Genomic DNA, 13860 nt, shown 5'->3' with positions numbered 1-13860 from the left:
AACAGTGGAGCGATACAGGGCCATCATGGCCCTCTTGTTATTAATGTCTTTCGGTAACTAAGCTGTTGTGATCCCAGTTAAGATTGTACACAATTTCTAATGTTTTTGCATATTTCTGACAATCTATGTACCGGTACTTGGGTTTTGTCTTATTGCTGTTTTTTTAAATGAAATTTGACGTCTAGACGGTAGGGATAATTAAAACAAAAAATCTCTGTTAAAAGTGCGGTGACCACCTTTTTTAATTTGTGTTTTATGATGAAAATACGTAGATGAACATATTTGAGCAGTTTCGCAGAATTCTATTTGGCAGAATTTTCTTAAATTCCATTTATGTGGTTAAAATAGTAAAAAAATGATGTTTTTTGGGGTGACATAAAACATTAAAAAAATAAATTTCTTATAATTTAACTTGTGTACTCCGTTTTATTGGTAGTGTGTGGTTTAATTAAATGGTATATGATGTATCTTAGCTTAAACCATATCTACAGGTTGCCAATTTCATAGGTTATTAATTATTTTTACGCAATTAGAGATTTTTCAGTTTTATTGAAAAAGTACATGTTATATAATGGTGAATAAAATCAAAACAAGGCCGGTGACCCTAAGTTTTTATTCATTTTTTATAAAGTATTAGTATGTATATCTTAAATATAATTTTTGACAAAATCTATTTGATGGAAAAAAATCAGCAATACTGCAGCAACACCCCTTAAGCCAACAATTGGGCTAACTCCTCCATTTCCTCTCCAGACAATAAAAAATAATTACATGCGGACACAAGTAGCCCAGTCGATATTTTACGGATTACACTCTTGATCTGTAACCTTTCTCGTGTGGTTTATTTCACTGTTTTGTGTCAGGTGGTCATTGGGCAGAAAAATTCGAAAGTTGAAAGACAGTCTTTGTTCAATGACATTTGTTTTAAAATAGATGATTTGTTATTACGGTATGGTATTCTGTGGATTGATGTTTGTAGTGAAATGCATTCATATTGTTTTGTATTTCTGGAATGATTCAACGTGTTTCGATGTTAAACTACATGTTTTCGCGGGTGATGGACGTTTCGTGCCACTACCAGTTCGTGCCACTGATAGCATGAACCAATGATTTTTTTTAACATAAATAATTGATGACAAATGCCTGCAGGAATACTATTTAAGGTATTAGAAAGCATTTTCTTTTTGCTTCTAATGGATTACTTTGAAAATTCTATTTTTTATGATTTTTTTAGCAACAAGGGGTAATGAACTTTAAAATAATGTTATTGAATTTCTACCAAAAACTGGTACCCTGGCAATACTGTATGAAATGCACACTTTTCTTCAAAACAATCCAAATTCTAATGTTTTTTCTTGATAAAATATCTCCTATACTAACTAGAAATACCACTTTTGATCAGAAAATTAATCCAAAAAGATGTTTAAGTTGTTTTTAATTTCAATAAGCATACTGTTTACGTTCTGTTCATATCTTCCTAACAATCTGTTATGTCATCATTTTTATAGGACAATATTTAATGTATTGTGTTTTATAATTTTGAAATGAGAACATTAATATTGTTTAAGACTAATAAACAAAACATACTATTTAAAAGTGATTTTTGTTGTAATTATTGGCATTTTTTTTTATTTTACTTGTGTAGCAAAGTTAGGTAAATCTTAACCTATGTATTTTTTTCAAACTATATATATACAATTAACATTTTTGTACCAAAATGTGTTATAAGATAAAAGTTTCTTAATAAAAATAACTAAAAATATATAATAACTCAAGTTTAAACATATGTGTGTCATAATTTCAAAAATAAGTGGGTGGCTGAAGCTAAAGAAAGTAATTGATAAAACAATCATAAGAAGGATAAACTGAAGTATGATTTTTCAATGGTTTATGCGCTAAATTTGAGATGTCTTTTCTAGCAGTTATATAAAGTGTTCCTGACCAAAATCAATGTTATATTACTTTCAAATCATTTATGTATTGGTATACAACAAGAAAGTGGTAGAATATTTGCGGAAAACATAAGAATTTTTGAGGAAAACTTGTCTGCTGAAATTTACCGAGATGTTCCGGAAATGACCGATCGTCGGTTTCCGAAAATAATACATGTCGTGGTTTCTGAAAAACAAAATGGATGTACCCAAAGATTTTGGTGCTTTTGACTATTACTGGTAAATAAATGTATGATTTTGCTTCTTATTTAAAAAAGTGATGCTTTAAAAAGGCTGAAAAACTTGAAATATGAAAGCTATTCGGTCGTTTGGCCTTTGTTTGTCAATACATCTGTACGATCGGTAATTTCCGTAACCACTCGTAAAATTGTAGCAGACACAAGTTTTAATCACAATACTTATGTTTTCCACTTATTTTCGACCACTTTCTTGTTCAATACTAATACATAAATGATTTCAAAGCAATATTTGATCGATTTCAGCAAGTAACACCGTCTATAACCGCGAACAAAAACGTTCCTAACTTTTTGGTTTAAGATTTTTATTTTCTAAATAGCTTGCATAGAGCATACCATTGAATGTTATGCAAGATAAATGTCTCTACTTTCTTGATTGGATGATTTCAGACTGTTCAATCCAATCAGAAAAGAGCTTTAAAACGTAATTTAGACCCATGTTAAGCGAGATAATAAAGAACCACTTTTTTGTTACTGCCGATTTGTGACATCACGAGTTGCCTCCCTTGTTGGTTCATGCTACCACTGATACTTGTGAAGGGAGGCATTGGCCGTTTCGTCCGGACTCCCACTGATCATATATATGTACGGATGGGTGTGAATAATACAGTATAGGTGTGAATCATAACGGGAAACTTTCGCACCTTTGCTTGTCACCTTTGTTGCAATAACACAACTCCAAGCTATTGACCCTCCGGATCGCAGGGAGTTGCAACTGACAATCGGATTTTTAGCTCACCTGAGCGATAGCTCGGGGTGAGCTATTGTGTTCACTCAGCGTCCGGCGTCCGTCCGTCTGTCTGTCTGTAAACAATTTGTAAACATCTTCTTCTACTAAACCATTGAGCCAATTTCAACTAAATTTCATGTGGAGCATCCCTAGGTCATGGGACAAAAGAATTGTTAAAAAAAATTTGATCACATAACCAAGATGGCCGCCATGACCATATATGGTAAAAACCTTAAAAAATCTTCTTGTCAGAAACCGCTCATCAAATTTCCAAAAAATTTCACAGGGATGACCTTTGACGGCTCCCCTGAAAAAGTTGTTCAAAGAAATTTGATTCGTCAAAAAACATGGCCGCAGGAGCTCGTTGAACTTTGCATGTTTATTCGTTTTTGCCTATTTTGTGAAAACTTTCAAAAATCTTCCGCATTTTTTGTCCGATCCTTTCCAAATTTGCACAGTGTCTTTATATCAATGAGGACACAAACCCTACAAATAATGAGCATTATTGGTCCATGAAGTACAGAATTACCTCCCCTTGAATTGAGAAAATGGTGTTTATGCAATAAAGTCCAAATTTTTCATCCAATTCTTTCCAAACTTGTAAGGATTTAGCATGGTTCAAACAAGGGAAACAACTACGGTTTATGCATGTTCTTTTTATTAAAGATTTGCCTCCCTTTAATTCATTCAAAATCTCATTTTACAGCAGAGATTCCAAATCTGACCTGTAAATGAGCCCCATATTTACTGCCAGTGCTAGGTTACCTTTTCCCATTTGATCATTCTTAAGTATTGGTCTTGTAATGCTGCTACTGCTTCTGCTACTGCTACTACTACTACTACTACTACTTCTACTACTACTACTACTACTACCACTACTACTACTACTACTACTAATACTACTACTACTACTACTACTACTACTACTACTACTACTACTTCTACTAGTACTACTAGTACCACCACCACCACCACCACTACTTCTACTACTACTGCCACTACTACTACTACTTTTACCACTACTACTACTACTACTACTACTACTACTACTACTACTACTACTACTACTTCTACTACACCACCACCACCACCACCATTCACAGTGACAAAAAACGTATTCACACAATGGCTGCTACTACAACTTATAGCCCATATAGGGGGGCATGCATGTTTTACAAACAGCCCTTGTTTCTATGGGATTTTAACCACAACTGTTCATGTTTATCTCCGACACATATTTTTAGGTCACCTGTCATGAAGTGACACGGTGAGCTTATTTGATAGTGTGATGTCCGGCGTCCGTTGTGCGTGCCTGCGTGTGTCCGTTCGTCCGTCCGTCAACAATTTGTTTGTGTAGACAGTAGAGGTCACAGTTTGCATCCAATCTTGATGAAATTTGGTCAAAATGTTTATCTTGTTAAAATCCGGTTTGGGATTGTATTTGGGTCATCTGGGGTCAAAAACAAGGTCACTAGGTCAAATAATAGAACAACCTTCTGTAGACAATAGAGGTCACAGTTTTCATCCAATCTTTATGAAATTTGGTCAGAATGTTTATCTTGATGAAATCTGGGTTGGGATTTTATTTGGGTCATCTGGGGTCAAAAACTAGGTCACTAGGTCAAATAATAGAAAAACCTTGTGTAGACATTACAGATCACAGTTTTCATCCAACCTTTACGAAATTTGGTCAGAATTCTTGATGAAATCTGGGTGGGATTGTATTTGGGTCATCTGGGGTGAAAATCTAGGTCAAATAAATAGAAAAACCTTGTGTTGACAATAGAGGTCACAGTTTTCATTCAATATTTATGAACTGTGGTCAGAATGTTTATCTTGATGAAATCTGGATTTGGATTGTATTTGGGTCATCTAGAGTCAGGAACTAGGTCACTAGGTCAAATCATAGAAAAACATTGTGTAGACAATAGAGGTCATAGTTTTCATCTGATCTTAATGAGTCAGGTGAGCGATTCAGGGCCATCATGGCCCTCTTGTTCATAGAATCTCGCCGCCCAGAATCCGGGCGGCAGTTTAATCGTGAATATTAGCCACATAAACTATTCTTTTGTCATAAATAAACACACATAGGTCGTAGTCCATATAAACGGACTCCCAGAGCCTTTGATAATTTTTGCTATGGCAGCTCTGGCAGTCCATATGCACCCCTTCATAAACATGGGTGCAGTTCAGAGCAGCGAATCAGTGCGCTTCACTAAACAGACGTCTTTCGAGACAAGTTGAGGAAAATAATGAATAAACTTCATAAACATGTTAAATTTACCTGATTGGCAACCTACGGATGTTATCCTTTGCATGCACCCTATAAAAACACGAAGACGTTTCAACACACTTTTCTTGCTGACATGTTTATGTTTAAATTTGAAACAGTGTTTTCTGTATCGAATTCCACATCGTTATCGACTTTATAGGCTGGAGCACATAACCTGATGTGCAAAATATTGGTGTACTGCGACCTAACCAATATTGCGTCAATTTTCCAATATGGCAGATACAGCGTACATAACAAAACCTAAGTCAATAAAATCAACTATTTCTTGCTTTAATGGTACCATTTAGATAAGTTTGTGGTTTAGATAGTTTAACTTTAATAAGTTCTTGCAGTTTCAGTGTTCCTTAACCCTTGCATTGTTGATAATATTTTGCACCCATGGACAAGAGAGAGCGCATTGCAACTCGAAGCCGCCCATTGGGCTATAAAGCTTAGAGTTGAATTATTGCAACTAACATAGGTCGTAAATATATCCACAATGTGCAAATTAAAACAACTTACATGATATGTGTTATGCTCGCATAATATTGATATTAATCCAAAGTTTCAAACACATCAACAGTTCTTTTAAATGTATATGTTTTGGCAATGGACAAAGCCGAGTATTCCAAGTATTTCTGAATTCGAAAGTACGCTATAGACTATCTCAGGAATCCTCAACGAGATAGATCTTGTATCTTATCTACCAATCGTAATATACCGACTATCTCCGGAACATCTGTAAGATAGATCGAATCGTCAATTCAAAACTTCGGCTTTCGGTTTGATAACGATTTTGTATACAGTTTTTGTTTTGAGTATTTCTCCACAATTCACTCGCAAATTGATATCAGTAATAACATGTATTGTGTTTGTAACGATGTATTAGGTTGATTGAACTCGATTTTATAGACATATGTGAGACATAATTTTTTGACATTAAAAATAGGGTTATCATGAATAACTCTGACATGTACGTATGCTAGGTTGGCGCTAAGGAAAAAAATTAGTAGCCAAATTTCAGCACGACGATAACGACCCACATTATAACCTTATTTGGTCAATGAACGACATAATCATTATCATGAATCTATAGGTATCAACAATGACTGTATTAAATTATCAATGAAGTCACATTTAAATAAATTATTTGTTACCTGAAATCAAATAATTTCGTGTTTTTTTTAATTTTTTCATTCATATTTATTTTCATGCACTGGCATAAACGGTATACAATGTTAGAACTTTCAGATATGCCCCGGTCTTTGATTGGGTGGGTCTTGCTTTGCATGCGTAGAACTTGTCATTGCAGACGACAGCAATAATTTCGCGCTCTTTCTTATAACACGGGTTTTACATGGCATACCAGTATTACTGCATAGTGAATAGTTATTATCACGTGGCTGTAGAAAAACGATGTAAATCAGTTCTACAAATAGACATGATAAAATATACATGCACTGGATTTAATTTGTTACCGCATCAAATTATTAACGGGTTTTGTTTTTGCAACTTACGCGCCGTAAGTAATTTTACACTGCTTACCAATTGCAATTAACTTCTCATAATTAATGATTATTTACAGTACGATAAATAGGTGTGATGCCTTTAATGTACTGCTTTATTTACCGGTTTTATAATTATCACGTATTAATGCTACAACTGTGATTCATTGTTAATAAACCTGCGATAAACGCTTACTCTGTGACCGACGTCAATCAAAAATAATAATCGCTATATAACTCCGCCTCCATAAACATTCTCGTTACCAATTAGACGTTAAATATCACAGTTTGGCGACTGGAAAGTTACCCGAAAATTTCCCGTGGTGTCAGCATACATGACTGTGTTATGTGGCTTGAATATACGAAACGGGCATCCTGTTATCTCTTATCAATGGACTATCTATTACCAACTGAGGCTTTTATGGCGATTACATGTGGAAATCGGTACCAAGTTCTCTTTAAAAGTAGGGAATATTATATAGTTATAGAGAAATATCAGGGTTTTTTGCAATCGCCATTTTCATTAACATTTTAAACTTAAATCGCCAGCTGAAAGATTCAATCGCCTTTGGCGATTTTGGCGATCGGAAACGCTAACATAGCGTATGTACTTGTATGTACTTATAAAAGCTCAGAGCATTCAAGAACAACTTTTCACCTTTGTGTTGTGCAATGTAAAAACAGCCTTGTTTTATTTCAAGATTATTTATTCTGGTAAAATGTTAGTCCATATAAACATACTCCCAGACCCTTTTTTGTGCTTTTGCGGCTCTGGATGTCCATATGCACCCCTTCATAAACACAATCGCAGTTCTGTGCAGAGATTCAGTGTGCATCACTTGAACAGACGTCGTTCGTTACCAATTAAGGAAAGCAATGCCAGAATAAACTAAAAAACACATTAAATATACCTGAATGGTAGGGTAGCAGGCCTTTTCTGCACAAAGCTCTTGCAGCCCAATCCAAAAATACAGGTCAATTTTGCTCCAAGCTTTTTCTGCCCAAAATTGACCAGGCTTACTTAGTTGCAATAATCCAACTCCCAGCTATTGACCCTCCTGGTCGCTGAGAGTTGCAAGTGATTACGGCACTTTCCATGTCAAGTCCCCCGCCCGAAATCTGTACTTTAATCGGTAATTTTAGCAACATAAACTATTTTCTGGCGTAAATAAACACAAACAGATCATATATATATATATATGATTATATCATAAATGCGCAAATTAAAACAACTTACGTGATGTGGTGAGCTTGCATAATAATGCTTTTAATCTAAATTTTCAAACACGTCAAAGGTTCATGAAAATGTGTAAGTTTTTGCAATGGAAAAAGCTCTGTATTCCGAAAATTCGGAATTCGAAGATCCGTTATCGATTATCTCTGGAACCCTCCACGAGATAGATCTAGTGTCTAATCAACCAATTGTAATACACAGACTTTCTACGGAACATATGAAAATGTAATGTGTAAGTTTTTGCAATGGAAAAAGCAGAGTATTCCAAAAATTCTGAATTCAAAGATACGCTATCGATTATCTCTGGAATCCTCCACGAGATAGATCTAGTGTCTAATCAACCATTAATAATATATTGTATCAAGCTTTCATTTATTAAAAACTGTACCCGTAGCCGAGCGTGGCACCTGTTATGTGGTGCTCTTGTTAAGTATTTGTAAGCATAAAATCAACAACATTAATTTGCCAATTGTAGACAACAGTGATTTTTTTGCTTTTATTTGTTACAGCCTGTGCCATTTGAATTGGGAAAATAAGCGCGATAAACCACGAAATTGGGAAAATTAGCACGATAAACCATGAAATTGGTAAAAATTAAGCATTATAAATATGATTGTAAGAAACAGAATTACAATTGTTCTTAAGTGCGTGTTCAGGGTTTTTTTCTAGCCATTTGGGAAAAGGAGTCTGGTCAAATTGGGATTGTTTTAATTGATAAAAGTGGCAAATTTGAGAATTATTTATCAACAAAAAGGACTAAATTAAAGTTATATATTTTGCAGGATGTTTAAATAAAAAGTTGAAATCTAAAGTTAGGAAATCATAAGTCATCTTTCTTAAAAAAAAAAAAATTTTTTTTTTGGAAATTGGGCTTTTTTGGTCAATTTTGATTTTTGCGATTGGGAAGCAGCCGAAAATCGGTGGTAATTTTTAGCAAAACAAATCACTGGTAGACAAGTATATATATGACGTGCGACGTGACAAAAAACACCTTATGGTCAATGGGAAGTAACTGAGTAAATCGTCATGAAATGACGTCGTTAAATTCAAACACTATTTTTAGCGCCAATTTACAACACGGAAGTGTATTTCTGTTTATGTTCACTTTCAAAATTTCAAGGAATATGTCACAAGAAGAAGAAGAATTACAGGTAAGACTTTATGTTTTTTACTTGTTATATTTAAACCGTGAAACCTTTAATTTCCTTCGAAAAATATACAGTATTTGTTTGTGTTTTTTGCAAAAAAAATCAGGTATCCCAGTGTGACCCAAATTCGACGATGTAACGGTTACATGAAGCAATATTTAGCAAATAATGAAAGAAATAATGAAATGTTTAAAAGCACAAAATAATAATTTTAAAGTCAGCTGTATTACTTTGAAATGATTCAAAGACAATAATCATCCATTTAATCAATACAAATAGAACATCGTCGAATTAAGGTGTCATCGAATTTGGGTTGCGGTAGGATAGGAAACGCAATCAAAAACATTTTTGTTCGTGTTTTTATATATCGATTATTACAATATATTTTTAATTCGGTATAGCTAAGCTCTTTTAGCCTATGGATGTTGTTCAAAATTAGAGATCTACGTATATTCAAGTTGATTAAGATCGGACTAACAAGACAAGTTATAAATCTTAAATATATCGTCCTACCGTAACCCAAATTCGACGACACCTAAATTCGACAATGTTCTATTTTTATCGGTTTAACTTTAAATAGATGATTATTGTCTTGGAATCATTTCACAGAATTACAGCCGAGTTAAAAATTATTATTTTTTGCTATATAAGTTTTTTCATTATTTGCTAAATATTGCTTTATGTATGCGATATATCGTCGAATTTGGGTCACACCGGGATACTTCATACTTTGGAATGTGTTCATAGCGCAGTCGGGAAGCGCGTAGTACTTAGACATAAGGAAGATAACGCGTATTGTGGTATAACGAAGATCATGGTTTGATACTCCGCGGTGACAATTTATTTGTTCGTGTATTCATCGCAAACCGCGTTGAAACAGAATTGTTCATCGTCAAATGTACACCATACATAATATTTTACATTTTGCTTTCGCAGGAACTGGAATCGCTACTCTCGGATCACTTTGGAAGGACGCCCGCAAATTCCCAAGAAATACATGAAGAAACATCCGAAGAAAGGGATGAACAGTCTGACTTTCCTTTAGAAGAGGATTGTGAAGTTGTCATTTGGTGTCGTGCTATGTCGTACCTATCTTCTGTAGACCAGGGTTCTGCTGAATGTAGCAGCGATGTAGAGTATGAAACCCATAATGAAGAAGTTAGAGCGAGAGATTTTATTAGAAATGGATGCGGCTGTCAATTACGTTGTTATACAAAATTCAGCTATGAGGACGTCCTCTCCCATATGCTTGATGTACAGGCGTTAGAAACCCAAGAAAAGGAGTTGAGTATAATGGCACTTCCAGGGCCCTCAATCTATCAAATCTGCCGCCGAATTTCGGTGGCAGTCCCCCACCTGAAAAGTATACTTTTTTCCCCTTTTTGGGGGGGGGGGGAAAAATTCCCCCTAAAAAAAAATTTTTTTTTTATTTTTTTTTTTAATAGAAAGATGTGTCTCATGATTCTTATATCTCAATTCTATTTCAATTTAATCTGTCAAACATACTAAATTATGAAAAATGCAATGAATATTATATAGTGCAAACATGTACAAATGTAATAATGAGAGAGTAAGTAAAAAAATCCCCCAAAAAGGGAAACGCCGCGAAAATTCCCCCTCCTTAGGGCTGCGGACCCCTTCCCCCAAAGTAGTGTGAGGGCCCTGACTTCTTAAGGTACCAGACACGGAGAGGAATTCCAAGGGTGAAAAGCGACAAAGGAATCGGCCAACATTTCGGGTAAATGGAATGGTAGTATGCCGACAGACATTCTTACTATTGTATTGTCTTTCTGTAGACAAACTTAAGGCTCTCCAAAAACATGTTCGTGAAAAGGGTGTTGTGCCGAGAGTCCACGGCAATACTGGAAGAAAACCCGCTCATGCCATTTCATATGACGATGTCCTGCGCGTCGTTCGATTTATACAGAATACGTCTAATGAAAGGGGTATTCCTCAGCCTGCTGCTCCGCGAGGCATTGACAATTTCCCTCTTGTTTACCTGTCTGCGGAAACAACCAAATTGGCCCTGCACGAAGAATACTCTACAACATGCACAAATCAACAGGTGCGTGCTCTTCGACTGACGGCCTTCAAAGATGTGTGGCGTACTTGTTTGCCACATGTGCGCATCGCCTCACCAAGAGACGATGTATGCACAACGTGCGAGAAAATGCGCCATGGCGTTATGGATGCAATAACGGAAGAGGAAAAGCTGTTGGCAGTCGACGCATTGAAAACGCATATTCTACAAGCGCAAAGGGTAAATAAAATTTAATAAATTGTTTTTGCTTATCGTGAACACAGACCTGCTTTCTAGGATTTTTTAAAACGGACCAATCACGACATCAACTATTGCTATTCATTAAAATTGCAGTCTATGACGCTATTTTAAATCTCGTTTGAGAAAGACGTTATAGAAGCAAGCGAATGCGAATTGTTTTTTGTCTAGTCATAATTGCGAACAATCTAAATTGAATAGTATATAAAAAACTATATTTTCAGTGTCGGTCGGAAATGACATAGCCCCAGCTTGTTACAAGCTAGAGTTACGTCCTTTTCGATCGAGTCGGGTAGTTTGAAAGACACTATATTTTAACAGTAATATGTATTGTTCATACTATTACAGGAAAGGGAAGTGTACAATGAATGCCTGCGTAAGAGTTCGGAAGAAAATTTTGTCCACTTCACCTTTGACTTCAGTCAAAGTGTGACTATGTTCCACCATGCACGCCAGATGGGACCGCTGTTCTTCTACAGCTTGCGGAAGGTCCATATATTTGGAGTACGGATAGATGGCCAAAGGAAACAGATCAATTTTCTGGTTGATAAGGACCAGACCATAGGACAGGACTGCAGCCAGGCTCATGGATTGGATTCAGTTATTTCTATGCTAGACTGGGTAATGTCAAATTATGAAACGGAAAACGACGTTTGCTCCATCCATGCAGATAACTGTCCAGGTGCGTGATTTATTTGATAATGTAACACTATGGAAGTTTGAGGATTTTACTTTTTTATTAATTCATATAATATTTACTACACGGTTGTAATAGTATATTTGTCATTTTGCTTTATTATGGAGTCACTTTGTTTTCCGATGCAGTTAATGCAGTTTTCTTTTAATAATTCAAATGTAAAATCGACCTTATACAGCCATCCAAAGTCATTTTACTCAGTAAAGCGGGCAGGCCATTCTATGTAGGATCGTCCTGTATATTTTTAGATAGCATTAACGTGACAGGCATAGTTTAAACGGCGTTCAATGCATGTGCGTTAAGTGTCGTCCGAGGTTAGCCAGTGCAGTCCGCGCAGGCTAATCAAGAACGACACTTTCCGCTTTTATGATATTTTTACATTTAAAGAAAGTCTTTTTTGAGCAAAAATCCAGTTTAGGCGGAAGTGTTGTCCCTGATTAGCCTGTGTGGACTTCACAGGCTAATCTTGGACGACACTTTACGCATATTCTCATCTATCCTTTAAAGTGCATGCGCTAATTTATAAAAAGACCGACTAAGATAAGACTTTAAATGTAATACATTAAATAAAGAACATCCTTCATATATCTTAGACAAAACCGTGTTGAGAAATTTATTTATATAGCATTTTTATTTTCTAGGGCAGAACAAAAACAAGTTTGTCGTGGGTTATTTAATGTGGAGGGTCATGACAGGGAAACACAGAAAGATAGAATACCAAATGCAAATTCCAGGTAAATCGTTTGCATAAATTGTATGTCCAGTGCTTACATGTATAAGTAAAATCCTTGATGCAATTAGTTTAAAATAAATGTTAAAATCACATTTTTTTATTTAGATCAAATACTTTTACAGATATAATCAATCGATAGGTCATTGCAACAATAACTTAAGTGGTGTTAAATTGTGTTAGTATTGCACTTGCCTGACATAGTGTGTATGTACTAATAACTTAATGTATTAAATACATATACAACTAGAATGAGTCGTACCATTTTACAGGGCATGCAAGGTGTTTAGTTGACTTGGGTTTCGCGCACATCAAGATGAAGTACCGTCGCCATGATTGTGAAACCAGAGAACAGCTTGCAAAAAATAGTAGAAGGGTCTTCCGTAGGTAACATGGCTGTATCTTATCCACAGTGGTCCTGGCGCGCTTGGAAGAAGTTTCTTGGACAACATTTCAAGTCCGTAATCGGCATAAGGTAATTATTTAACATGTCAAAACAGATCAATCATTTAAGATTCATAGAGACATATAATAATTTTATAGAAAACGTGGCGCTGCACTTGCACATTTGATTTATCGTAAATAGTAAACGCATTTTTGTCTCATTCCAGAAAATTCCAGTACTTCAGGTTTGAGGAAGACAAACCAGGTGTCGTCACTGTCAAAACAGCGGCTGGTGCGGAGGAGACAGAAATAAACATTCTAAAAAATAGAGACGTTCGCTTTGAATCTCAAGAGATTCCACGGGTTCTTCAGCCGGGTGGTTTGTGTGCAGCAAGCAAGACATACTTCGAGAAAACACTGCGCCCTTTTGTGCGGAATGCGAATAAAAAAGCCTACAAAATATCGTTTTTGACTTTTAAAAAGTATTTAATTGAAAATACGGTTAAATCAGTTCATAGTGTAGTTGTCTTGGAACATTTTGCAGCTCATTTGTTTTTGTTTTTATGTTAAAATGGTACGTGTGTGTGTGTGTGTGTGTATTTATTACAAATGGCTATCACCTGTTATGGATTGTAACATATAAGATATAGTCATTAAATCAGTAGTCGATGTGTCAATTAGCGAATCTTTTATG

The 13860-nt window shown here is 35.4% G+C and overlaps 2 protein-coding genes across 2 annotated transcripts in view; both read left to right on the top strand.

Annotated features, from left to right (window-relative positions):
• Positions 1-858: 858 nt before the first annotated feature.
• LOC127862824 (myosin-13-like) overlaps positions 859-13860 on the top strand; it is a 29646-nt gene continuing 16644 nt past the window's right edge. The window contains exon 1 of the mRNA XM_052402113.1: positions 859-949. The gene's annotated coding sequence lies outside the window, so the exon portion shown is untranslated. The remainder of the gene's footprint in view (positions 950-13860) is intronic.
• On the top strand, positions 10781-13539 carry LOC127858628 (uncharacterized). The gene is made up of 5 exons (XM_052395843.1): positions 10781-11337; positions 11704-12037; positions 12694-12786; positions 13055-13257; positions 13394-13539. Exons 1-4 carry the CDS (start codon positions 10825-10827, stop codon positions 13171-13173), a joined length of 1059 nt encoding a protein of 352 aa, XP_052251803.1. The 5' UTR covers positions 10781-10824; the 3' UTR covers positions 13174-13257; positions 13394-13539.

Source organism: Dreissena polymorpha, chromosome 1 (assembly GCF_020536995.1).
Source record: "Dreissena polymorpha isolate Duluth1 chromosome 1, UMN_Dpol_1.0, whole genome shotgun sequence".
Classification (NCBI taxonomy): Eukaryota; Metazoa; Mollusca; class Bivalvia; order Myida; family Dreissenidae; genus Dreissena; species Dreissena polymorpha.
The sequence above is the reverse complement of the archived record's forward strand: the minus strand, read 5'-3'. Positions and strand labels throughout refer to the sequence as shown.

Excerpts from the sequence above, each read along its gene's own strand:
- LOC127858628 (XM_052395843.1), top strand. The coding sequence starts at position 10,825 with ATGGTAGTATGCCGACAGACATTCTTACTATTGTATTGTCTTTCTGTA. Across the intron at positions 11,338-11,703 it reads ATATTCTACAAGCGCAAAGG|GAAAGGGAAGTGTACAATGA; the intron begins GTAAATAAAATT and ends ATACTATTACAG. Across the intron at positions 12,038-12,693 it reads CCATGCAGATAACTGTCCAG|GGCAGAACAAAAACAAGTTT; the intron begins GTGCGTGATTTA and ends TTTATTTTCTAG.